The sequence below is a fragment of the Rattus norvegicus genome, chromosome 1 (assembly GCF_036323735.1).
Source record: "Rattus norvegicus strain BN/NHsdMcwi chromosome 1, GRCr8, whole genome shotgun sequence".
Lineage (NCBI taxonomy): Eukaryota > Metazoa > Chordata > Mammalia > Rodentia > Muridae > Rattus > Rattus norvegicus.
The window spans coordinates 92779010-92801778 of NC_086019.1; the positions used below are offsets into that span (position 1 = coordinate 92779010).

The 22769-nt window shown below is 54.6% G+C and overlaps 2 protein-coding genes and 1 non-coding gene across 4 annotated transcripts; 1 reads left to right on the top strand and 2 right to left on the bottom strand.

The window, feature by feature from the left end:
* Positions 1 to 439: 439 nt before the first annotated feature.
* Plekhg2 (pleckstrin homology and RhoGEF domain containing G2) lies at positions 440 to 13601 on the bottom strand. Of its 2 annotated transcripts, none has more exons than NM_001134972.2 (19): positions 12892 to 13601; positions 12145 to 12275; positions 11291 to 11547; positions 11112 to 11212; positions 9697 to 9763; positions 9552 to 9598; positions 9160 to 9310; positions 8849 to 8986; positions 8505 to 8705; positions 6132 to 6224; positions 5959 to 6045; positions 5582 to 5615; positions 5389 to 5490; positions 5248 to 5295; positions 5133 to 5168; positions 4961 to 4977; positions 3650 to 3826; positions 2631 to 3531; positions 440 to 2106 (listed from the first exon to the last, which is right to left on the bottom strand). In NM_001134972.2, the coding sequence occupies exons 2-19, from the start codon at positions 12251 to 12253 to the stop codon at positions 638 to 640; spliced, it is 4035 nt and encodes a 1344-aa protein (NP_001128444.1). In that variant the 5' UTR covers positions 12254 to 12275; positions 12892 to 13601; the 3' UTR covers positions 440 to 637. The 2 variants fall into 2 exon arrangements, with proteins under 2 accessions (NP_001128444.1, NP_001402720.1); NM_001415791.1 differs by having other exon boundaries at positions 11291 to 11550.
* A 400-nt stretch (positions 13602 to 14001) lies between these two features.
* On the top strand, positions 14002 to 14095 carry Trnai-uau1 (transfer RNA isoleucine (anticodon UAU) 1). Its single transcript has 2 exons — positions 14002 to 14039; positions 14060 to 14095. It is a non-coding gene; the product is annotated as a tRNA-Ile (tRNA).
* A 3523-nt stretch (positions 14096 to 17618) lies between these two features.
* Positions 17619 to 20099, bottom strand: Zfp36 (zinc finger protein 36). Its single transcript, NM_133290.3, has 2 exons — positions 20018 to 20099; positions 17619 to 19347 (listed from the first exon to the last, which is right to left on the bottom strand). The coding sequence occupies exons 1-2, from the start codon at positions 20057 to 20059 to the stop codon at positions 18409 to 18411; spliced, it is 981 nt and encodes a 326-aa protein (NP_579824.2). The 5' UTR covers positions 20060 to 20099; the 3' UTR covers positions 17619 to 18408.
* Positions 20100 to 22769: the final 2670 nt, after the last annotated feature.

Genomic DNA, 22769 nt, shown 5'->3' on the forward strand with positions numbered 1-22769 from the left:
CTTCCCAAGAGGCTGGGGCTGGTGGTGCGCCCCACCATGTATACTGAGCTTTTTTGGATAGGTTATCACAGTCCTAAATGCCTCAAAACCACAAATCAGGTTCCAACAGTTTCTAACGGTCCCCAAGGAGCTTGAGGTTCCCCATTTTCTTTTTTTTTTGAGACATGGTGTCATGTGACACAGGCTGGCTTTGAACTTGCTATGTAGCCAAGGGCAGCCACAAACATCTGATCTGACCTTCACAGAGTAGAGGTATGCATTATCATACCCAGTTTTAGGTAAGTGCTGGGAATTGAACCTAGGACTTTGTGCATGCTAAGCAAGCGCTCTACCAACTGAACTACGGCAAATGTTCTTAGAGCTTCGACATTCTGGCCTACATCAGCCCTTCCCATTCATGGTGTCTTCACCCACTCATGGGGGCAGAGAAGGACCTCAAGAAAGTCAAAACCACAGCATTTTATAAAATTAACAAAATAACCACGCCCTCAGGAGGGCCATCTGTGGGCAGATTCCTGGAGCTAGAAAGCTACAGCCATTTCTGGACCCATGTCCAGACTCTGGATGTCATAGGGATGGGTGGCACCTGGTGAATGTTCTTGAAGCCAGTGTCCAGGCTTACATATGAAAAGTAGTATCAGGAGCCTTCTGGGCCCTGGGAAGGCCCGAAGGCTCCTGGGTGGGGGGCTGCCAAGAGAGCAGGGTGGTTTAGCCGGACCTGAGCTCTAGCTGGTCGTAGCCTCCCACCACCTCCTACCTGAATGCTCACTGTGGTGGCATAGCTGAGCCTCCTAGCTGGAGGAGCTGGGGGCTGGGGCTGAGGTGGGGGTGAAGGTGCCCGTGATGTGGGGGCAGAGGAGGACCAGTGACCCTGGGAGGCTGCCATGCCCTCTCCCCCAGGGCCCTGGCGCCGAGCCAAGCTCTGGCTGATGTACGAAGCTGCCAGGTACCTTGAGAGGGCAGCTGCGCTGGGTCCCAGGAGCTGGCGAGTGGACAGCGAGGGGCTATGTGGCGGGGTCAAGTCCAGAGACTCTGAAGTGGCAACCCGAGAGACTAAACCCCTTGGTTTGGGTAGCTCCATGGTCGTCTGGACCGGGGAAGTTATTAGGCCTTGAATATCTTGAGGGCATCCTTGTTCAGGGCAAGGCACGGCAGCTGTTGAAACATGGCCATCTGTGGTGTTCTGTTGGCCTGATGAAGGTAAGAGTCTGGGAGCTGGGGTGTCTGTGAGGCTGGGCTCTGGACCCAGAAACTCTGGAGCTTCCTCCTGTGTGGGGAAAGACGGGGGCACTTTGGCCCTGACGTCTGTAAGGCCTTGAGGCTGGGACATGGGGATGACCGTTGGCGTCTGAACGTCTTGGGGCAGAGATGGTAGAGGGTCGCATGGGACGCAGCAGTCTGGATGACCTTGCTGTGCGGGCAGAGGTAAGGCACCAGCACCCTCCATGTCTGGGAGGTCAGGTGACAATGGCAGCGGAGTGGCTGGGATCTGATGATGGTCAGGGCTGCTTGTGCACGCTGGCAGAGGGCTGACAGCTTGGCCATCAACAGCAGTGGGGCCCTGATCGACGCCGACATCTCTTTGCTCGGCTCCTGGAGCACTGTTTGGGCTTCGGCTGTCTTCATGACCTTCTTGCCTGGGCAATGCCGCAGTGGTTGGCATCTGAAAGTCTGCCGGACACTCTTGGCCAGGAAGGGAAGTGGTGGTGGACTGAACCTGGATCTCCACATAGTTTCTATGCTCAGTTGAAGGAGCCGCAGCTGGAACTTGCAGCTGACCTGTATCAGGCAAGGTTGAGGCAGTTGGGAGCTGAACATCTGGAGGATCTTGCTTGGGCAAAAGGGATGCAGATGGAACCTGGAGGCTCTGGAAGTTGCTTTGCCCAGGCAAAGGGACAGGAGGTGGAATGCAGTTATTACTCAGATGGCCTTGCTTGGGCAAATCTGAAACAGTCAGACTCTGGCCACTCAGGTCATCTCCTTGTGTACACAAAGGTGTGGCAGCTTGAACCAGAGCAGCAGGGCCCAGAGGGACAGACTCCTGGGCACAGTTCAGTGGGAAGGCCAGCTCACATACAAGCACATGTCCAAATGCAGGCAGGGCTCCTGTACAAAGAAAAAAAAGGTCAAGAGCTAAGGACGTAGTAGAGCCCCTGCCTAGAATCCCCCAGTGAGGGGCTGGGGGCGTGGCTCAGTGGTAGAGCCCCTGCCTAGAATCCCCCAGTGAGGGGCTGGGGATGTGGCTCAGTGGTAGAGCCCCTGCCTAGAATCCCCCAGTGAGGGGCTGGGGGTGTGGCTCAGTGGTAGAGCCCCTGCCTAGAATCCCCCAGTGAGGGGCTGGGGGTGTGGCTCAGTGGTAGAGCCCCTGCCTAGAATCCCCCAGTGAGGGGCTGGGGGCGTGGCTCAGTGGTAGAGCCCCTGCCTAGAATCCCCCAGTGAGGGCTGGGGGCGTGGCTCAGTGGTAGAATCTCTGCCTAGAATCCCCCAGTGAGGGGCTCTGGGCGTGGCTCAGTGGTAGAGCCCTTGTCTAGAATCCCCCAGTGATGGGCTGGGGGCGTGTCTCAGTGGTAGAGCCCCTGCCTAGAATGTGATAGTGGCCCTAGTACCATAAGAGGAAAAAAGTTTGTCACCTGGTTCAGCCTCTTCCTGGGGTGGGCAAGGGCATGGCTGGGGTTGGGCCAGGACTCGAGGTCTGCGGCGGGGTGCATTGGTGGATGCCCTAGTCTCAGCTCGCTGCATCTGCTGGATCCGCTCGCTGTAGAGCCGAGCCAACTCTCGCACCCGTGACGCTGACCGCTCTGAATGTGGCATTCTTGTCTTCCCACTGGTGCTGCCTCCACTAAGATCAGAGTCCTCCAGGATCAGCAGAGGTTCTGGGAAGCCAGGCCGGGCCAGCTGCCCCTGCTCCAGTGCTTGCCAGGCACTCCGGATTTCTGAACAGGAGCGGTATTCCAGTTCTTCCGGGAATCCTTGGACTGGGGTGCCATCCTGGGTCTGCACAGCTGGGAAGGACACGCCTTCTGTGTCTTCCTCCTGCCCGGCTCTGCTTTCTGAGGGTGGCTCACTCAGTCTTCCCAGGTTGCTCCCAGTCAACAGTTCCCTCCTGGTGGCTTGAGACTGGGCTGCCTCCTGCAGGGGTCCAGGGAGCCAGGAGCCACAGGGGAAGGACGGGGTGTTGGCCAAGCTGGGAATGTCAGGCACACTGGACATGGGTGAAAGACAGGGCACCTCAAAAACACCAGGGATATCAGAGAGACTTGGAAGGCAGGGAGCCTCGGGAATTTCTGGAAGGTCGGGCATGTCACTGGGAATCTTAGGAAGGCTGGGAATGCAGGGAACTTCAGCTGCACTGGAACCTTCCAGCCCCTCTAAGACATGGAGCGGGGAAGGCTCCCGTTCATCTTTCTCCAGCTCTTCATCCTCCTCCTCTTCTGAAGACTCTCGGCTGGGCAGAGCTTGGAACGGGAGGGTTTCACTTTCAACGGGCACCCTGGAGTCTCTGGGGAACTTGGGAATGTCGTGGGTGGCTGGCTGTAGTGGGTACACAAAGAAAAGCCAAGAAATCAGGGAGACGGGGTGGGCTGACCGGACGGTGGTCTCTGCCTGCCCAAGTGCTTCAAATAGAATTGTGATGGTGATTTCATCTCACCCCCGAGTCCCTGAGGCCTCTCTGGTTCAGCAGTTCTAGAATTTCCTCAGTTATGGACGTCCCCGATGGGTCCAATGTGGGGGGCCCAGCATCCTCCAGGTCTTCAGGGGGACCAGGAGCAGTTACTGGTGGCTGCAACTCAGATGGGGGATGGAGTTCACCTTCACTGCCAGCATGCTGTAAGGAGGAAAGGCATAGAAAGCAAGGGCCAGGAGTGCCCTGTGCCCCAAGTTCCAAGCCCCTCCTCTTGCACATTGGGGAAGTCAAAGATGACCCCTCCACCTCCTCACCCCCTTTTTTTGGGGGGGAACAGGGTCTTATGTAGCCTAGGTTGGTCTGGAACTTTTTTTTTCTTTTCTTTTTTTCGGAGCTGGGGACCGAACCCAGGGCCTTGCGCTTGCTAAGCAAGTGCTCTACCACTGAGCCAAATCCCCAAACCCGGTCTGGAACTTCTAATCCTCTTACCTTCTTACCAAGGCAGTCTAGTTTCTCCCTCCCACCCCCTGCATCCCTCCTCCAGTTATGTTGCTGGGGTTGGAACTCAGGGACCGGATATTCTACCTCTGAGTGTTATTCTGCCCCCCTCAAACTGCCCTCCTCCCCTTTTCAGAGACAGGGTCTTACTATAGAGCCTGAGCTGGCCTAGAACTCAGTATGTAGACCAGGCTAGCCCCAAACTCACAGAGATCTCCTCGCCTTTGCCTCCCAACTAGGATTTGAGACCTGTGGTACCACGCCATATCTGACCTGCTAGTCCTTTGGTTTTTTTATTTACTTTCCACTTGTTTGGTTTTTAGAGACAGGGTTTCTCTGTGTAGCCCTGGCCTTCCTGGAACTCACTCTGTAGACCAGGCTGGCCTCTTACTCGCAGAGCTCTGCCTTCCCCTTTTCTATCTTGAGCCAGAGAACTTGCCTGTGCAGCTTCAAACTTGATCCTCTTGTTCCAGTTTCCAATGTAGTGGGAACTGCAGCCATCTGCCAGGACACCTGGCTCAAGGCCTTCTCCCTCCCCCCTCCCCTTTTGAGAGTCTCATATAGTCAAGCTCGCCTGTAGTCAAGGATAACTTTGACCTCCAAGTCCTCCTGCCTCTGCCTCCCACCTGCTGGGCTTTCCGGCTTGTGCCAGCACATCTAGGTTTATGTGCTGCCAAGGGCTCACCCCAGAGTTCTGTGCAGACTGAACAAGCACAGACACACTCTGCTATGTCCCCAAGCCTTTAACCCATGCTTATTTTGAGCCAGGGGTGTAGAATTTCCTTCTCCATCAGAGCTAAGGATTTAGGTACCCAGACCCTGGCGGGCATTTCTTACCTTGACTTGAGGCTTATCTGGGGATGGAGAAGTAAAGAGGAGACAAGAACAAGACACAGGAGTAAATTATTCCCGGTAACCCATCAGCTGCCCCCTTCTTCCCTTCCCACCCTTCCCAGACATCCCTAGAGAGAGACCAGGACAGACTGACAGACACAGACCAGTTACTAACCGTTCTGGGGAAGGATGACATAAGGGTCCTTTGACTCTAGGGGGAAGGAAAAAGGATTATCAGGAGGCCAGGCTCCCTGGCATCCCTGGGACCCCTTTGAGGAGTGGGCACTCACCAGACTGCCTGCGGCCACGGCGACTGCCAGAAAGTCTTGGAGATGGAGCTGTGGGAGAGATGGTCAGAATTCAGTGTGAGCCCAGCCCTTCAGCCTTGGGAGACGTTCTGGGAACCTGAACCCACATTCTATTTCAACTACCTGGGTTCCTTCTGCTGGGGGTAAAACTTCGAGCATCTCGAGGTCGGGGAGAGTCCAGAGGGGATGTTGGGGGTTCTGGGATGTGTTTGCTTTTTGGGGCACCTGTGGCGAGAGTTGGGGGGACTGTCTACTTTCTTGGAAGCATCTCCTCTTTTGGCATAGGACCACAGCCAGCCTAGGCCCCTGGACTCACAGTGCAGGCTGTTTTCCAAGAGAACTTGCTTTGCCTGAAAGACAGGGAGATGGAGAGGTGTTGGAGGGATAGGACTGGGAGGGCAGATCCCGAGAACCAACCATTCCCAGGAACAAACGGCTGCTTCTGGTGCCTGGCTGATGACCGTCAGTCCTCTCTACAGCCCTACGGTGGAGTGTCACTGTCCCCCCAGGTGAGGAAACCGAAGGCTGGTGATCCTGTTGCCCAAGATCACAAAGCAAGAACGTGCTGTATTCTCAAGCCAGAAAGCAGAACTCCGCAGGCTTAGCCATTAGGTAGCACGAGGGTCCTACTCAGGGGTCTGCCGTGGAGACTGGGCTCCAGCTCTCAAGGTTGCTTGTTAGACAGGCCCATACCTTGGCAGGGATGGAAGCCGGGTGGTTCTCGAAGAAGAGGCGCTGGAGACAGTGGATCCACAACCGCTTCTCTTCTTGGTTCTTGGCCTGGGGGTGAGGTAGGTGGAGCTGAGGGAATCTGGGCTCTGAGCTGGAGTGGGAATGGGTGTCAGCCCAGCCCAACCTTTGCATACCTGAAACAGGTGTCTGTGCTTGGGGATGGTCAGGTCTGACACCTTAAATCCTAGGGGATCTCGAGGAGTCTCGCTTACACTCAGGTTACAACACTGAGGAGAGCAGAGAGGGTGGGATGCTGAGGGCACCCTGGTACCAGACACACTTCAGAAAATTCAGGGTTCCCATCTGCTACGAAGAAGCTCCCCACAGGCTGTTTTGCCTCTTAACCCGTCGGGCTGGGCTCTGTTCACTCCCTCACCAGATTCCTCCCTACACTCTTGAATATATACTCCCTCCTCTTCCTGACCCCCATGAAGAAACTTTCCACACCCCTCTGGGCTTTTCTTGAATTTTTAAATGATTTCCAATTCTACCCTTAAGATATTCCTGATTAAACATTTCTGTGAACAATTGCAATTTCTTGTTTTTTTCTTTTTTTTTTTTAGTACACTGTTCAGACACCCCAGAAGGCACCAGATTTCAGATGGTTGTGAGCCACCATATGGTTGCTGGGAATTGAACTCAGGACCGCTGGAAGAGCAGTCAGTGCTCTTAACCACTGAGCCATCTCTCCAGCCCCTTATTTTCGTTTTTTGAGGTATGTTTTCTTTGTGTAGCCCTGGCTGTCCTAAAACAAGCTAGGCAGGCCAGTCTGGCCTCTAACTCACAGAGATCCACCTCTCTCGAGCGCTGGGATTAAAGATGTGCACCATTACCACCAAGCCCCTACATTTTCAAAAAGTCTGAGTCTTACTATGTAGCCCAGGGTGGCCTCAAAGTACTTGTTCTCTGCTCTTAGTTTTTCCAAGGCTAGGGTTACAGGCATGGGTCACTCATGCCTGGTTTCCCCCACCCCCTTTTATTACTGAACTGGGATCCTGAGCTTGAGTAGACCATGGTGACCATGAACTCCCAATCCTGTTGTCTTTACTGGGATTACAGGCATGCACTGTCACAACTGGTTTATTCTGGGTTGGGGACAGAATATGGGGTTCTATTCATGTGAGGCAAGCACTCTAACCATTGAACCACCTTGCTAGCCCATGCTTCCTGTTTTTTTAATTCACACACACACACACACACACACACACACACACACACAAAATGCTGGCAAATATGATGGCACACACCCGTAGTCCTAGCACTTGGGAATCTAAGGCAGGAGAATTAAAGCAAGTTTGAAGTCAACATGGCCCATGTAGCAAGTTCCAGGCAGCTAGGCTTATAAAGAGGGCTGCAGGGAGGGCTTAGTCAGGGCAGAAGCACTTGTGTGCCTCCTAAAGTCTTGAGTTTGGTCCCCAGTTTCCACAAGGGGTAGGACAGAACTGAACCGTGAGAGCTTTCCCCACCACCCCTTCCTCACACACACACAAATAAAATAAATTGTGGGCCATGGCCACTTGGTTCAGTCTGCCCTTCACTCTGGAGGGTGGACTTACTGCTTTTACTTTTTTTTTTTTTTTTTTTTTTTCTTTTTTTTCGGAGCTGGGGACTGAACCCAGGGCCTGGCGTTTGCTAGGCAAGCGCTCTACCACTGAGCTAAATCCCCAACCCCACTGCTTTTGCTTTTTACACTCTACAAGTCCTTGCAGAGGTCTCTGTGTGTCAGAGGCCATGCACAGCTGTATAATGAGACCATGTCTCAAAAATAAACAAATCAGGGGGACAGGCTATGTGCATGTGACTCCATGTGCCCTTGGTAGCCAGAGGCTTTGGACCCCTCTAGCTGGAGTTCAGTGGTCTTGAGCAGCCTGATACACGACGATCAAATCCAGATCCTCTGTAAGAGCTCTCTCTCTCTAGCCCTCACACTTTTATTTTTATATATACTTGTGTACGGGGTAATAGACACATCACCACGGTGCCAGGGGAGGTCAGAGAACAAGTCCGTGGCATCTTTCTGCATTGGGCCCTGTAGTCACACTGTTGCCTTTTTGGTTTGGTTGTTTTGAGACAAGGTCAGGCTCACTCTGTAGTCCTAGCTACCCTACAACACAGAGATCAGCGTGTCCCTCCTGAGATAGGATCTCATGATGTAACCTATGCTGACCTTGAGCCTTCCTGTCGGTCTTACTGGCCTTAGGCTTCTGCTTCAGGTCCCCTCTCCCCTGACCTCCAACACTTGGTCTTCAGGTGTGAGCTACATCATCTAGCCTTTCCTGTTTCTCATCAAGCTGCCAGAGAATGGTCTTGAACCTCTGGAGCCCAGGCTAGCCTTGAACTTTTGATCCTCTTGTCTCAGCATTCCCAGTAACTGGAATCAAAGGTCAAATGCCACTGGGCCCAGCTAAGCTAAATATGGTCCTTGGAAGCCAGTCTGTCCCCTTTGGGTATTCAGGTGAAGAAATGTTGGTTGCGACTGTCTGACCCAGACCCCACCCCATACTCACAAAGATGTGACCCTTGTAGGTGTATTCAGGCCCCCGACGCTTGGCTACCAGCAGCATTCGGGAGAACAGGAAGAGCAGGCGCTCGCCCCCACGAAGCCTTGGGCCTCCCCCGCCTCCCCCACGGAAGGTGCCTTCCAGGACCAGCTCTCCAAAGGCACTGAGCTCCGGGCCAGTCCAGCCACCCAGCCGCCGCTGCACTTCCTGCTGGGACCACACCGGGCACGGAGACAGGCCCGGGTTGGTGGCACATATACAGAAGCCAAAAGAGAGGTGTTAGTGACACTGAGCAATGTCCCCCTGGCTCAGTCCCCAGTTCAGGCGGCCCCGTCCACCCCGGGGGGCACCTGCAGGCGTGCTGCGTGCTCTTGCTTGCGCTTCATATCATTGATGTACCAGGCCACTGCGGTCATGGACACGATGGCTTCCTCCACCATCTCTCGCCCTCCGGTGTCTGGGCCTTCTGCCCAGTGCTTGCCCAGTTCCTGCCAGTCACCCAGCGGGGCAGACAGGATGGAGGAGAAAAAGATTAGAGTGAGACGGGAGGCAGAGCAACATGAGGGGAAGGGCAGACCACAGAGAGTCAGGGTCCCAGGGGTGGCTGTTAGACCCAACCAGGCCCCCTCTCCACAAGCCAGGCCTCCAGGGCACAGCTGACCTGCAGCAGGAGATGGTACTTCAGGATGCGCTGAACAGGCTTCAGCAAGAAGCTCTGCAGAGGCAGGGAGTGACGGAGCTGGGCCTGACGCTCCTGCAGCCACACAGTGGCTGGCGGGGACAGTGACAGCTCTCGGAGCAGGGCCAGGGAGCTGGGGGCACAGCACAGATCAGTGGTGGCTGGTGCTCCAGCAGGCAGGGCTGGGAGCAGGTGGCCAGGTTTGGGGATGATCAGATCAGGGCATTAAAAGGAGATGAGTGACTAACAAGATCTAGAAGGGGCTGCCCCTGGGCATGGGGTTGTGGGGAGGGGGTAGTGGGTGGAGGATAGTGGCTTGGCCCATTGGCTCATGGGAATACCCTGGGGTCAAGCAGGGACTTTCTCTGCCTCACCTCGGGTAGTTCATGCAGTACAATGTGTAGATGTCAAAATCTTCGCTCTGTGGGGGTACTTGAGTCAGATTCCCATGGCCCCCATGAATCCCAGCCCAGCAATTCCCTGGCCTCGAGCTGTCCTCAGAGGCTGGTTCATACTCACCCTTTGCACGAAGCACTCGGCGATGCCCCCTGCACTGCTGCAGCCCTCCAAGTCCTCCAGGAGCTCACTGTGGGGGAGGGGGGGATAAAGAACTTGCCTGCCTCCTTGTCCCACGACAAGACTCCAGAGAGCGACAGACAGGTAGGAAGCAGCCTCAGCCCACTGTCTTTGCCCGGATTCGTATTATTCAACCTGCTAACCCCGTCGTGGCTGGCATGCCATGACCTAGGGAGTGACACCACAGGCCTGGGACGGGGGGGGGGGGGTGTTGGTGATGCCCGGCATCTTAGACATCTTAGACTATGTTGTAAGCCAGGGAGTGGTGGCACTATCTTGTAACCTCAGCTACTTGGGAGGCAAGCAAGTGGGATGGAGGGTTCAATACCAGTGTGGGCTACTGAGTGAGATTCTAGTCTTACAACAACAACAACAACAACAACGGAAGAGAGAAACTGAAGACACAGCTCTGGATGCTGAGGCAGGAAGATCTCAATTTCTTTTTTTTTTTTTTTTCCGGAGCTGGGGACCGAACCCAGGGCCTTGCGCTTCCTAGGTAAGCGCTCTACCACTGAGCTAAATCCCCAGCCCCTTAAAGACACCTTTTCTTTCTTTTTTTTTTTTTTTTTTTTGGTTCTTTTTTTCCGGAGCTGGGGACCAAACCCAGGGCCTTGCGCTTCCTAGGCAAGTGTTCTACCACTGAGCTAAATCCCCAACCCAAGATCTCAATTTCGAGGCCAGCTTGAACCACACCAGGAGACCGTAGGTGTGGTTGTGCATGCGGGTAATTCTAGCACTTGGGAGGGAAATAAAGGCAGGGGACTGAGTCAATGTCGTCTTCAGCAACCTAGCAAGTTCCAAGCCGGCCTAGTTCTATGAGGCCCTGTTTACCTCAAATAATAATACAAATCACAAAAGCTTCTTTTTTGCGGGGCAGTGGTGGCGCACACTTTTGATCCCGGCGCACAGGAGGCAGAGGCAGGCAGATCTCTGAGTTCGAGGCCAGCCAGGGCTACATAGAGAAACCATGTCTTGAAACCCCCATTCCCCGTGAAAAAAGATTCTCTTGGGATTGTGAGAGGCTACACTTGGGCCCTAGTGGCTTCTTCACTAGGGCAAGCAACCAACTAGGTTTGTTCAGAGCTGAGGGTGTCCTAGGCCCATGAAACTGCTGTGGTAAATCTGGGACTGGATGCTCAGACCCCACAGGACTCAAGGTCTGAGAACCTAACATGGTTCCTGTAAGTTCTATCCTTCTTCCCATCTTGAGTCCTCACTGTCCCCATCATGCCCAATATTACACCTCACATGCCAGCCTACACAAGGCTACTAAGAGGCACTCAGGCTAGTGTTAGGACACAGTCCCTCCCCTGGCATAGCAGCCACAGTCCCCTGGCAGTGCCCACCCTGCCCCTTACCTGCTAAACTCATAGATGTCCTCGATGTTTGCAAACAGAGTGCCCACCTGCTCCACGTTCAGCCCTAGGGCCCTGCCATCCATCAGAGGGCCCAGGTAATCCTATGGGAATGACAGGGGTTACAGAGGCCAAGGGCCTGGCCTGGGTTGCCACTGTCTTCAGGTGCCTGCCCACCTCACCTCCACGATGCTGCGAAGGTCCCGGACATATGCCCGCTCTGTCTCCACAATCTCCCTGGCCACTCGTTCCAGCATGGACAGTTTCACTGACCCCTGGATCCCCACTGGCGACAGGTGCAGGCGTATGGGGGGCTCTGGCAGGGGCTCTGGCTTGGAGGCTGAGCAAGCTGGAGATGGGTCCCCCTCAGAGCCCACGGTGCTCAAAGAGGTGGAGCTGCCAGAGCCCCTTGGAGAAGCCATGTTGGGGGCTGCGGGAGCTGCTGAGGTAGGGAGCAAGTGGTTAGGGTTTCCCAGACACAGTCTTATGGATCCCATAGTCACCCCCACTTGGCTACCAGTTCCCACAGGTCTCTGCTCTACTATTAATTTGTCCAGTCTGATCCTGTACCTATCAGGGTACTTTCCTCTCTGGGGCTTAGATCTCCACTGCTTTTTCACCTCCTTCATCAACCACACAGCTATCACTATGAATCTGTCCAACTGACCTTGTCACTCCCATAAGCACAGGACCTTTACGTTCAAGTCCAAACTCCTCAGATCCACACAGCCCCATCTAATCCCCTCACCTAGTTCCCTTTCCACACCTCTCTAACAGCCCCCACCCCTTCACACTCAACTTTGTCCAATTATTTAAAGGTGCAGCAGTGGGCCTTTGCACATACTGTTCCCTGCATGCAGAATTCTTCTTTGTGTCCAACTCCTTTTTCCTGACTTCTCAGCTTAGTAGTCTCCTCCGTGGTGACAGGGCTGGGCTTTCTTGGCCATGCTCAGCACTAGGTGAGCCACAGAGGGATGCTCATTGTCCTGAGGGAAGGGACAAATGCCCACAGGCTCCACCTGTCTGGGCCGCTCACCTGTTGGAGTATCACTCACAGCTGCGCAGTCGCAAACTTCACCTTGGTGACCACACCCGAGCCTAAGGCTGGGTTTGGACAGGCTGAGTCCCCGGGCTCCCTCTGGCATGGCTGAGGGGCACAACTCGGACCTACAAAGAGACCCACTTCTTGGGAACTAGACTTCACTGGTCTCCAGGCCGCTCCAACTCACAGATAGATTATTGGAAGTTGATCTAAATCCTAAGGGGGGGCTCCAAGAAGATACAAAGTGACAGAAAGAAGGGGCTGAGAAGACAAGCTAAAGATGGGAAAAGGTTGAGACAAAGAACGAAGACAGCAAAAGTGCCTGACTCTGCAAGTCCCATCTGTCTGGGCACCCCCCCTTCCCAAGGCTCAGGGATCCTGGGAACTCTCAGGCTCGGGCTGAAGCCGAGGGCGAGGGGCAGGGCTGGGAAAAACCGTGGGCGGGAGAGGCCGCGGGGTCCCAGGGGAGGGCGGAGGCTGGGGGACCGGATGCCAGGGTCCTACAGACGGTTCCTTACCCCGCCCAGGACGGCGCGCTGGGGCGCTGGCCCCGAGTCCTCCACCCAGCTCCAGCCAGTCCCTCGGCGCCCCAACCGCGGTCCCCACTGTTGGATCCTTCCCTGTGCAGTTGCAGCCCCTAACTCCAGCCGGCGCCTCCACTACCCCCCGCCGGCACGCCCCCTCATTGTTCCGCTTCGGCGCCGCCCCCTCCCCCAGCCCCGGGCCCCTCGCTCCCCTCACCTCCGGGGGAGCCACGGGCCTTGAGGTCGGGAGTCCCGCGCGTCTGCACGGTAACGCGCGGTCCCGGGGGAGGCTCACAACCCAGGCTTAAGGTCGTGAACTTGGGGTTCTTGGACTCCAGAATCCGGGGAGAGTTGGGATCCGGAGTCCGAAGTCTTGGTGTTCTAATTAGAAGATGCTGCAACCCTCTACTCGAGTCTCAGAACAGGGCGCTGGGGACCCAAATTCCTCAGTCTTCTAGGTAGGGCTGTGTGTTGTCGGGGGGCACCGGGACTCCAGAGTTTCCAGAACCCGAGGGGCTGGGATGAAGTCACCTCCGGGAGGGACCGCAAGGACTGGCTAACTCTCGGTCTCCTGGAGGTGATGGATGTTGCAGCCCTAAGTCGAGGCGCGAGATCCTGTCCCCAAGTGGCTCCAGGAGGGGGTCTCGGACTCAGAGTTGGGACCCCATGGCAGGGATGCACGGCCACAAATCCTACGGTCTTCGAAGCCGGGCGCGGGACCGGCCTCCAGCCTCGGGGCTGACTTCCCGAGCCCCCGCCTCCTCCAGAAGGGGGCGCTGGGCATCAGGTCCCGGACTCTGCACGGGAGCCAGGACTTGCGGGTCTCTTAAGACGCGGGACAGAGGTCCCGGACGCCTGGGTCCGACACTATGGACGCCTCGGGCTCCCGAATGAGTGTCCTGGGGCTCTGGGGGCGGCGCCGTATCTGGGGCGGGGAGAGTCGGGTCCCAGATGTGGGGTGGGGGGCGGCCGCCGCTGCGGCTCACATCCTGTTCCCGCCCGCTGGGGGGAGGGGCTGCCTTCCGGCACGCCCTCCCGCAAAGGCTTTAAAAAAAATCCTCGCCCCCTACTCGGAATAATCGCAAACTGCGGGCGGGCCCAACAGCAAGTCACCGCCCACATTCCAAGAGTCTAGAGCCCCGAGGACTTTTTACCTTTTACAGCAAGGCCCAAGAGGCGTGAGAATCTGGAATAATCTCACTCTCTCGTTCTTATTGGTCGGTCGGCGGGCTTTATATTTGCATATGCAATGTTATGCCGAACCATTCAACAAAGTCGCGCGACTACAACTGACTGAAGGACTTTGTGGCGCGAGGGTGCGGCCGGAGCTCCAGTGGCGCAATCGGTTAGCGCGCGGTACTTATATGTCAGTGCTAGGCGAAGCGATGCCGAGGTTGTGAGTTCGATCCTCACCTGGAGCACTTCCTTTTTTCCCCCCCCTATATCTACCCTGCTATTTTTGTGTTCTCTCATCAGTTTAGACATTTTCATCAAAATTCAATCAAACGGTTTGGCTTGTTTGAGACAGGGTCTCACCATGTAACTCTCGCTGGTCAGGAAGTCACTATGTTAGACCAGGCTGGCCTCGAACTCACAGAGATGCGCCTGCCTCTGCCTCCCGAGTACTGGGATTAAAGGCGTGCGTCACTACAACTACAGAATTTTTGAAGAATGAACATTTCCTTGTGAATTTTTTGCAATGTTTGGTGGAACAGTACCAAAGTTGCAGTTTCTATTCTGGTCGCCAGGGGGCAATAACGTCTCTCATTAAAATGGCCTGAGCGTCAAATGGAACCTCAATCTCAGATCCTAGGGATGGATGGATGGATGGTTACAACAGGCTCTTTTTGTATATTTTTCTTCTTGAGGTTTCTTTTTTTTTTTTTTTTTTTTTTTTTTTCCGGAGCTGGGGACCGAACCCAGGGCCTTGCGCTTCCTAGGCAAGCGCTCTACCACTGAGCTAAATCCCCAACCCCCTTCTTGAGGTTTCTTAACCAATTTTTTTTCAATACATACACTGAACATTCACTAGGTACCGTTCCTTCTGTCTCTGAGGACTTGACCTTTTTTCTTTCTTTCTTTTTTTCGGAGCTGGGGACCAAACCCAGGGCCTTGCGCTTTCTAGGCAAGCGCTCTACCACTGAGCTAACTCCCCAAGCCCAAGGACTTGACCTTTTAACCAGGGAGTCTGATTGCTAAAAGTCTACAAATTAAGTACATTTTTAAATTTGACGTTCACTATGTTACCCAGACTGGCCTAAACTCCTGGTTCTGTCACCATCTGGGAGTGTAAGTATATCTTTAGATTAGGTACTGATAAATACAGAGCAGGTAGATGAAGATCATCATGGCTGGGGATCTTAGTTTTTATTTTATGTATATGGGGTGTTTGGCTCCCAAGTGTGTCTCTGCACCACGTGCATGCTGGTGCCCAAAGAGACTGAAGGAGGGCGGCAGGTCCCCTGGAACTGCGGTTGCAGAGGGTTAGGAACCTTGTGGTGCAGGGAATCAAACCAGAGCAGCCAGTGTTCTTAACTGCTGATCTATCTCTCCAGCCCCAGGAGAGATCTACTTTGAACAGACACCTGGAGGAGAGGACGGAGCCATGGGAACACGGGGAGATGTTCCAGATAACACTCTAAAGCTGAAGATGGGTGTGTTAGTGGAGCAGATGAGAGGAGTGAGCAGGGGAGGGGTTGTGGGGCAGGGGCAGGATGGACTCGTGTGTGTGTATGTGTGTGTGTGCGTCTGTTGATTTTTTTTTTTAAAGATTTATTTATTTATTATATACACTGTAGCTGTCTTCAGACACACCAGAAGAGGGCATCAGACCCCATTACAGATGGTTGTGAGCCACCATGTGGTTGCTGGGATTTGAACTCAGGACCTCTGGAAGAGCAGTCAGTGCTCTTAACCACTGAGCCATCTCTCCAGCCCAGTAGTGAGGATTTTGAACTCTAGTGTCCTAACAAGTTTCCCAGAGCAACTGACTACAGGGAGGAACGAGAGAATAGGTACTTTTAGAACTGGGTACTAGCAAGTGGGCTTTTGATGAGAGGGCCCTAGAAGCTGGAGTGATTTGTAGACTTGGCTGTGTCTTTAAAGCAGGTCTAAGGGGCTCGTGTCATAGCATGCCTAGTGTCCAGAGGCCAGGAGAGGGCTCTGGATCCTCTGGAATTGGAGTTGTCAGCCGTCATGTGGATCCTTTGCAAAAGAAGCAGGTTCATTCTCAACCTCTGAGCCATCTGTCCAGGACTGGAGAGGTCATACACCAGGGTTTGGCAGATGTTGAACAAGTACTCTGTACTTTGCTACTTCCTCAAAAGAACAAGAAACTTTCTGAGGGGACCAGTGCCAGGGGTGGTAGCTGTGTATCCCTTTCTTCTAGTGCCCATCCATTTCTTCCTCTCAATGTCCAGTGCTGCTTACCTCTACCTACCTGGTGCCTCGGGGACTTCTGGGTTTCTGTTCCCCTCTCCCAACCCTGTTCTACATACCAGGGCCTGAGCTCTTTCTCACAAGGGAGGCAGTTTCCTGCGAGAGGAGACCAAAGGTCAGTAGAATGGAGTGAAAGACACACAGGTTACGGGTATACTGTTAAGGGAGGAAGCAAAGGGCCTAGCAGGAAGGACTACCATACAGGGAGACCATCTTAAAAAACAAACGGAACAAAAGTCCTAGGGGCTATGAGACAGAGGGGGTAACGGGGAGGAGCTACAGCAATAGGTGGGAGGAGTTGGGGAGAAGAAAAGAGGAAGGATGAGAGGGAGGAGGCTGAGAGGAGGGGAGGAAGGGGAGGAAAACGAAGAGGGGCGGGGCGCGGGCCCTGACGCGGGCAGCTTCCGGGTGCGGCCCGCCCAGCCTAGGCTGGCTGCGGTCTCGGCCTTTTTCCTTGTATGGTCGGACGACGAGGCTGCCCTACCCCTGCGCCCCGAGAGCTGAACCAGACGAAGTTCCGGAAATGCCCGATCAGGGTCTGTAGATGCTAGAAGGCCAAGATTCTTTAGGTGTCTGGAGACACTCAAGTTGCCTGGTGTCGGGGCCCGAGATTCCAAATGGAGCCTAGAATTTTCACACTTCTTTAAAGCCCCTGCTCCAAATCGGGAGGGTTCATATCTATAATCCTAAACATTCATAAGGTTGAGGCAGGAGGATTGCCAGGAGTTGCTCAGGGTTCAGAGGGAAACCCAGCCTTCCCTTCTTCCCCACCCTGCCCTCCAAAAAAACCAAAATCCATAAAGAATCGGCTGAGAGGGCTCAGCAAATATAAAGGCGCTTGCTACTAAGTTATAAAACCTAGTTCGATCCCGAGACCAACCAACTTTGTGGAAGAGACCCGATTCCTGACTAACACACTACACGTTAAAACGATAAAATTGGGCATGGTGACCTGCGCTTGTTATCCTAGCATTTCAGAGGCTGAGGCAGGAGGTTGCAGAGAGTTCAGATCAGTGTGAGCCAGGGTCGACCTTATTTAAAAAAAAAAAAAAAAGTTAAACTAAAATAAGTCCTCTGTCAAGCTCGCCCAGGCTGTCTACGCGGGGTTCAGAGTCCCCTAGGGGCCGGCTTTGGGGTGACCCCTGACCCTGGCCGCCCGGGCTCGCCTTCCGGCACATTCCGTCCTCGCCGCCCCGCCCCACCCCTCCCTCCTTCCTTGGCCCTGTGGGGACGGAAACATCCTGTCCCTGCCCGAGCTGGGTCAAGAGCCGGAGGGACAGGCCTGGAGCACCCCTTAGCCAAGAGAACTAGCTCTCCTTGTTCCTTTTGGGTGACCTCATCCCGCCACGCCTCCTCAGGTGAACAACCGGGCTAACGTCACTTCCTGCCAGGTAAGCGCCCCCCCCCCCCCCCCCCCCCCCCGGCAGCAGTGCTCACAGGAAGGTCTGGAGGTCAGTTTACCCACCATCACAAGGCTGTGGACCACGGAAAAAAACAAATTTCATCACAGTTCACACTCAAGATTTTATTTAAAAATTCCAAAAAAACCCACAAAAATAGACTTGTACGGTAACAATATATTACTTAATATATTATAGTATATACTTAATACAGTATCAGTTTTAACATTACAAAAAGAAAAACGGAGTAGACGACCCAATATATATAAATACTATAAAATCTTATTACAATAAATAAAGTCGTCATAAATAAAGGGTCCATTGGTTGGGGCAGGGGCGTGGGGGAAAAGGGATTTGGCAATGGCTTTGGCTATTTGCTTTGGGAGGGAAATTTGAGCACCAGGATTCTCAGGAGAGGCTACAACCACCGGACACTGAACTTCGGGGTCTAGTAAAAATTAGGATAGTATTGTGGGAGCCGGCTCTTCACAGCACTTAAGATTCCAGGAGACCAGAGTTTCCGAGGGGCTGGTGCATACCTGTAACCCCAGAACTTGGAAAAGGCTAAGGCAGGATTATATTGAGTTCAAAGCCAGCCTGGGGTACCGTAATAATCCCCTATCTCAGAAACAACATAAGACTTGAGACCTGGAAGATCAACTGTCAACTGTACCCCTCAAACATGCTACATCTCAGGTACCCTAGGAACGGATCCACCCAAACACTGAATTTGCAAACTAGGGACCTGCCCTAGCCCAGCACCAGGGGAATGGGTTAATGCAACTTGGAATGTCCAGGAGGAGGGACTTAGAGGAGTCCCCCCAGGTCCCCACAGCAACGAGCAGTTCCCTCCCTCTTCTTTGAGATCTAGCTGATCCACACTGGGCAGGCACTTGTCACTCAGAGACAGAGATGCGATTGAAGATGGGAAGACGCCTTGGGGGTGCAGGGGGCTGAGGAGGCCCAAACACCCCGGCCTCAAAGACAGGCGAGTCTGACCCACCCAGGCTGCTGCCGCTGCTGGCGTAATCATCAGGGTCGGATCCCAGAGAGTGTGCAGATGGGCTCCGAGCCAGACCACCCAAGGGCCCCCAGATGGTGCTAGGGGTAGTAGACCTTCGGCAGGAGGGACAACAGGCTGGGGTAGGGTCTCTTCGAGACACAGGGGTCCCAGGGGCAGCAGAGAAGGCAGAAGGGGAAAGTGGAAGGTCCCCAGGCGGTGGTGGGGAGCTGGAAGGCGAAAAGGAGCAAGAGGACAGGGAAGGGCCAGAGAAGCCTGGAGGTGGTGGTGAGGTTCTGCGGCCTGAAGGCAAGCCTGAGAAGCTGATGCTTTGTCGGAGCACATGGGGCTGGCCAGGGAGAGCCAGGTCCTCGGTAGGGTTGTGGATGAAGTGGCATCGAGAGCCGTAGGGGCAGCGGCCCTGGAGGTAGAACTTGTGGCAGAGTTCCGTTTTGTACTTGGGGTGGCGATTGGCTTGGCGCAGTTCACCCGGGCCGTGGGCAAACTGGCACTTGGCCCCATAGCGACAACGCCCGCTCTCTGAGTAGGTCCGACAGAGCTCAGTCTTGTATCGAGAGGAGGTGGTGGGAGTTGCAGTAGGCGAAGTAGGTGAGGGTGACAGCTCAGGGCCCGGGCGGGGAGCCAAGGGTGCGAAACCAGGGGGTGGGGGTACCCAGCTGCAGCTTCGGCCCTCCACCAGGCTAGTGGAGCGGCCAGTCAGGCGAGAGGTGACCCCAGATGGGATGGAGTCCGATGAGTTTATGTTCCAAAGTCCTCCGGAGGACTCAGTTCCTCCGTGGTCGGGTGACAGGTCATGGCTCATCGACATAAGGCTCTAAGGAGAATAGGGTTCGGTTAGGCCACCAGAAAAGGTAAGGTGACGACGCCCCGCCCCTGTGGTAAAGCACTTCACGAGCTTGTCATTCCGGTTTGTGGGTTCTCAGCCTGAGCCCCACCCGGCTCACAAATTTCAGGGAGAACCTGACTACAGAGGTTTGGGTGTTAACAAATGACTGAAGCTAATCCAGAAGGATCTAGGGAGCCCAGTATCCCCGATGGATCGAGAGAGGGTACCCCCAAATCAAAGCACCACGGCTGCTCGCCAATTTTGGGCCTTTAGACCTCCCCGGATAAGACCGCCCATCGGGCGCTCGTTTCACAACTTAGAGAAGCCGGCCAAAGCTGACCCAGGAGGCCAGATCTCTCTAGGACTCTGACCGGGTCAACTCCCCGCTCAACTTCAACACCTGCCTGGCCGCCAAACCGCGCCATGGACAGCGAAGGGTACTAGACAGGTGTGGGGCCGCTTCCGCCCTGCGCGAGTGACAGCAGTGCGCCAGCTTTCCGTCCCCAGGGGATCGCCGGTATCTAGACCGAGGCGCCGGGCTCACGGGCTCCCTCTCTCACTTCCAGCCAGTTAGGGCTAGTCTGAGAAGGAATGGAGGCGTCCGGGGCCTAAGTTTGGTGCGTCGAGGATCCGAGAGTGCTGTCTAACCAGTACTCACCTCGTAGATGGCAGAGAGATCCATGGTGGCGCGAATGGCCATGGAGAAGAGACCGACAGTCGGTTCGCAGAAGTCAGGCTGTGGGACCGCCGCAGGAGCTTTCGCCTTTTATGGGGCGGCCCGGGGGCGTGGCCACGAGAGCTTCCCGGACGCGCCCCCGCGGCGTAGCCCGGCCGGCCTGGTACTAGGCCCCTTCCGCCCATCTGCTGGTTAGCATGCACAATGTGCCTGAACTTGGCTCTCCCACAGCCCTCTCCCACGAGGTTAGTGGGGAGGGCTGTGTACCACAGATTTGGTGGTGATGGGAGTGGGGCGTCTGACTAGTTTTCAGAGGTTGAAGGTAGTCGGGAAGAGAACTGGGGCAGAAGTGGGGGCAGGGCTCTAGGGACAATTGACAAGGGCAGAGACTGAGAGGGCGTGTGCGTGTGAGACAGACGGGGGCGGGGAGAAACAAGCTGGTAGAGACAGAGATGGCCAGAAGCTGAGAGAAAAACAAAGAGACAGTGAGAGACATTCACACTGGACCCGCTGGTTTGGGATTGTGATTCCAGTCACTTGGGGAGGCTGAGGCAGGAGTCTGGGACTTCAAGGCCTGGCTCGACTGTATTGTGGGTTCTAGGGCAGCCTAGGTAACTTAGTGAGACTCTTGTCTTAAAAAGTAAAAAGGCCCCAGATGTTGGCTCAAACTTTTAATCTCAGCACTTGGGAGGAAGAAGCAGAGGGATCTCTGTGAGTTCGAGGCCAGCCTGGTTTACAGAGCGAGTTCCAGGACAGCCAGGAATACACATGAAACAAAAGACTGGCATATGGTTGTGATCCTGGTTCTGACCTATACGGAGTGGGGAGACAATAGGGAGAGGGGCCTGGGACACAAATCTCAGTGAGGAAGCCGGTTACAGAAGGATGAAAAGGGAAGTTGAAATAAAAACTAAAACCTGAAGGCACAGAACCTGTAAGACAGTTGGCTCAGGTAGGGACCGCTCAGAACTTTACTTCGCTCAGCAGCGCCCTTCCAAGTCTAGCAAGGCTGGACAGAGCCCATTTACCCAAGCTGCACTTTAAATTAAGAGGTTTTGCTTCCGAAGCTCAAGGCTGTAACAGCTTGAGTCTTTTATTAGGGAGGAAGCTCGCCTCTATTAAAAATATGGGCCACCTTCAACGTTGAATGGGTTTCTTGTAGTGCAAGCAGTCTTTAAGCAAACTTTAAACTCTCTCGAGGTCTGTAAGGGTTTTGTTTTTAGGTCGGGTCTCCTTAGCAGGCCTGGAACTCGCGATCCTCCAGTCTCCACCACCCAAGTAGTGTTAGGATTACAGAAATAGCTGCCACACCCAAGTAAAAAGTGTTATTTCAAAGATATCTCCAGTGAAAAACTGTTCTTGTGTATGGGGGTTATCATTGCCAGGAGTGTAATTACAATGCCGGGAAGTTCTAGCACGGTGCGTTGCGCACTTGTATCGAGATAGGGAGATTCTGCCAGGCTTCTCACTGGCTTGCCTCATAGGAGAGGGGTGTGTGTGTGTGTATGTGTGTGTGTGTGTGTGTGTGTATGTGTGTATGTGTGTGTGTGTGTGCGCGCGCGCGCGCGCGTGTGTGTATGTGGGGAATCCCTGGTGCAGCGCTTTCTGGGGCCAAGGGGCCTTCCTGGGCTGGTCCCGTGAGCAGGGCGGGCCGTAGGCTGCTGTGGCACGGTTGCGGCCTCCCGCTTGCCCGTGACTCACTCGCTTAGGGCGGGGGAAGGGGGCTTCCTGGAAGCCGTGACGAGGACGCTCAGCCCGGACGCTTGGGTTCCTCTCTTGTAACCAGGGTTCCAGTCTGTTGTAAACAGTCTCGAGGACAACGGGAAAAGAAGGGAAGGAGGGGCACAAGAACTTGCCTCCCGCCCAGTTTACAAATCCCTGAGCCAGCCAATTTTAGGACCAAACGCAAAAAGAAAGGGTTGGGGTGGGGCATGCCGGGGGTTTTCGGAGGCCAGCTGGGACTGGATCATGGAGGAGTAATTCCAGTTTCGATTCCCTGGAGACTGGGAGCCTTTTGCCATCCCTGACTCAGCCTGACCCCTCCTCTATCTGCTGAGTCATTGGGACTAAAGTCTGGCAGCCTGGTATTGGGCTACACTGCTGGGGTGGGAGATAGAGGAGGGGTGTAAGCATAACAACCCCTCTGAAAATCAAGACTTTAAGCTGTAGGACTCAAAGTGAGACGTCATTATCTAAAATATGGGGTCAGGTACTCAGCTCTTTCCTGCCCCACATCGGGTGTCTTGGCGCTCAACCCTTGTTCCTTTGCTTGTCCAGACACACAGATCACCTTATTCAGCACCAAGAATCCAGGCCCTACTTATTCTCCTTTAGAACCCATCCCACCCCCCACCCCCCGCCTTACTCCCTAAGACCTAGGGGTCCAAGTCCCACCGACTTAAGAGATCTAGGCCCCAGCCCCTGTTCTCTGGATCTAGGAGTCCCGAGTTTTGTCCAGTTCCCGTTTGTGTGCCCCAATCCCAGGAGGAAGTTCATGGCCTGACTCCTCCCTGCTCCCCACGTAGCCAGCGGGGAAAATCCGCGGCCCAGGCAGTGGCGGGAATCCCCTCTGGAATGACGGTGGGGAAGGGGACGGCTAAGGTCTCGCGGGACACGCAGCCACGTCCTGTGCACTCTGGGGTTGGGGGCTGGGGTAGAGAAAGGGGCGGAAACCAGAGAAGCTAAAAATATAGCAAGCACTTCCGGCCTAGGGGGAGGTGAACTCAGAGCTGAG

What these genes read in the sequence shown, in the direction of transcription:
- Plekhg2 (NM_001415791.1), bottom strand. Translation starts at nt 12,253, where the DNA reads ATGCCAGAGGGAGCCCGGGGACTCAGCCTGTCCAAACCCAGCCTTAGG. An exon ending in CCTACAAGGGTCACATCTTT is followed by an intron (nt 6,225 to 8,504) that starts GTGAGTATGGGG and finishes TGCTCTCCTCAG; the next exon opens with TGTTGTAACCTGAGTGTAAG. An exon ending in GAGGCCTCAGGGACTCGGGG is followed by an intron (nt 3,532 to 3,649) that starts GTGAGATGAAAT and finishes TACCCACTACAG; the next exon opens with CCAGCCACCCACGACATTCC.
- Zfp36 (NM_133290.3), bottom strand. Translation starts at nt 20,059, where the DNA reads ATGGCCATTCGCGCCACCATGGATCTCTCTGCCATCTACGAG. An exon ending in ATCTCTCTGCCATCTACGAG is followed by an intron (nt 19,348 to 20,017) that starts GTGAGTACTGGT and finishes TATTCTCCTTAG; the next exon opens with AGCCTTATGTCGATGAGCCA.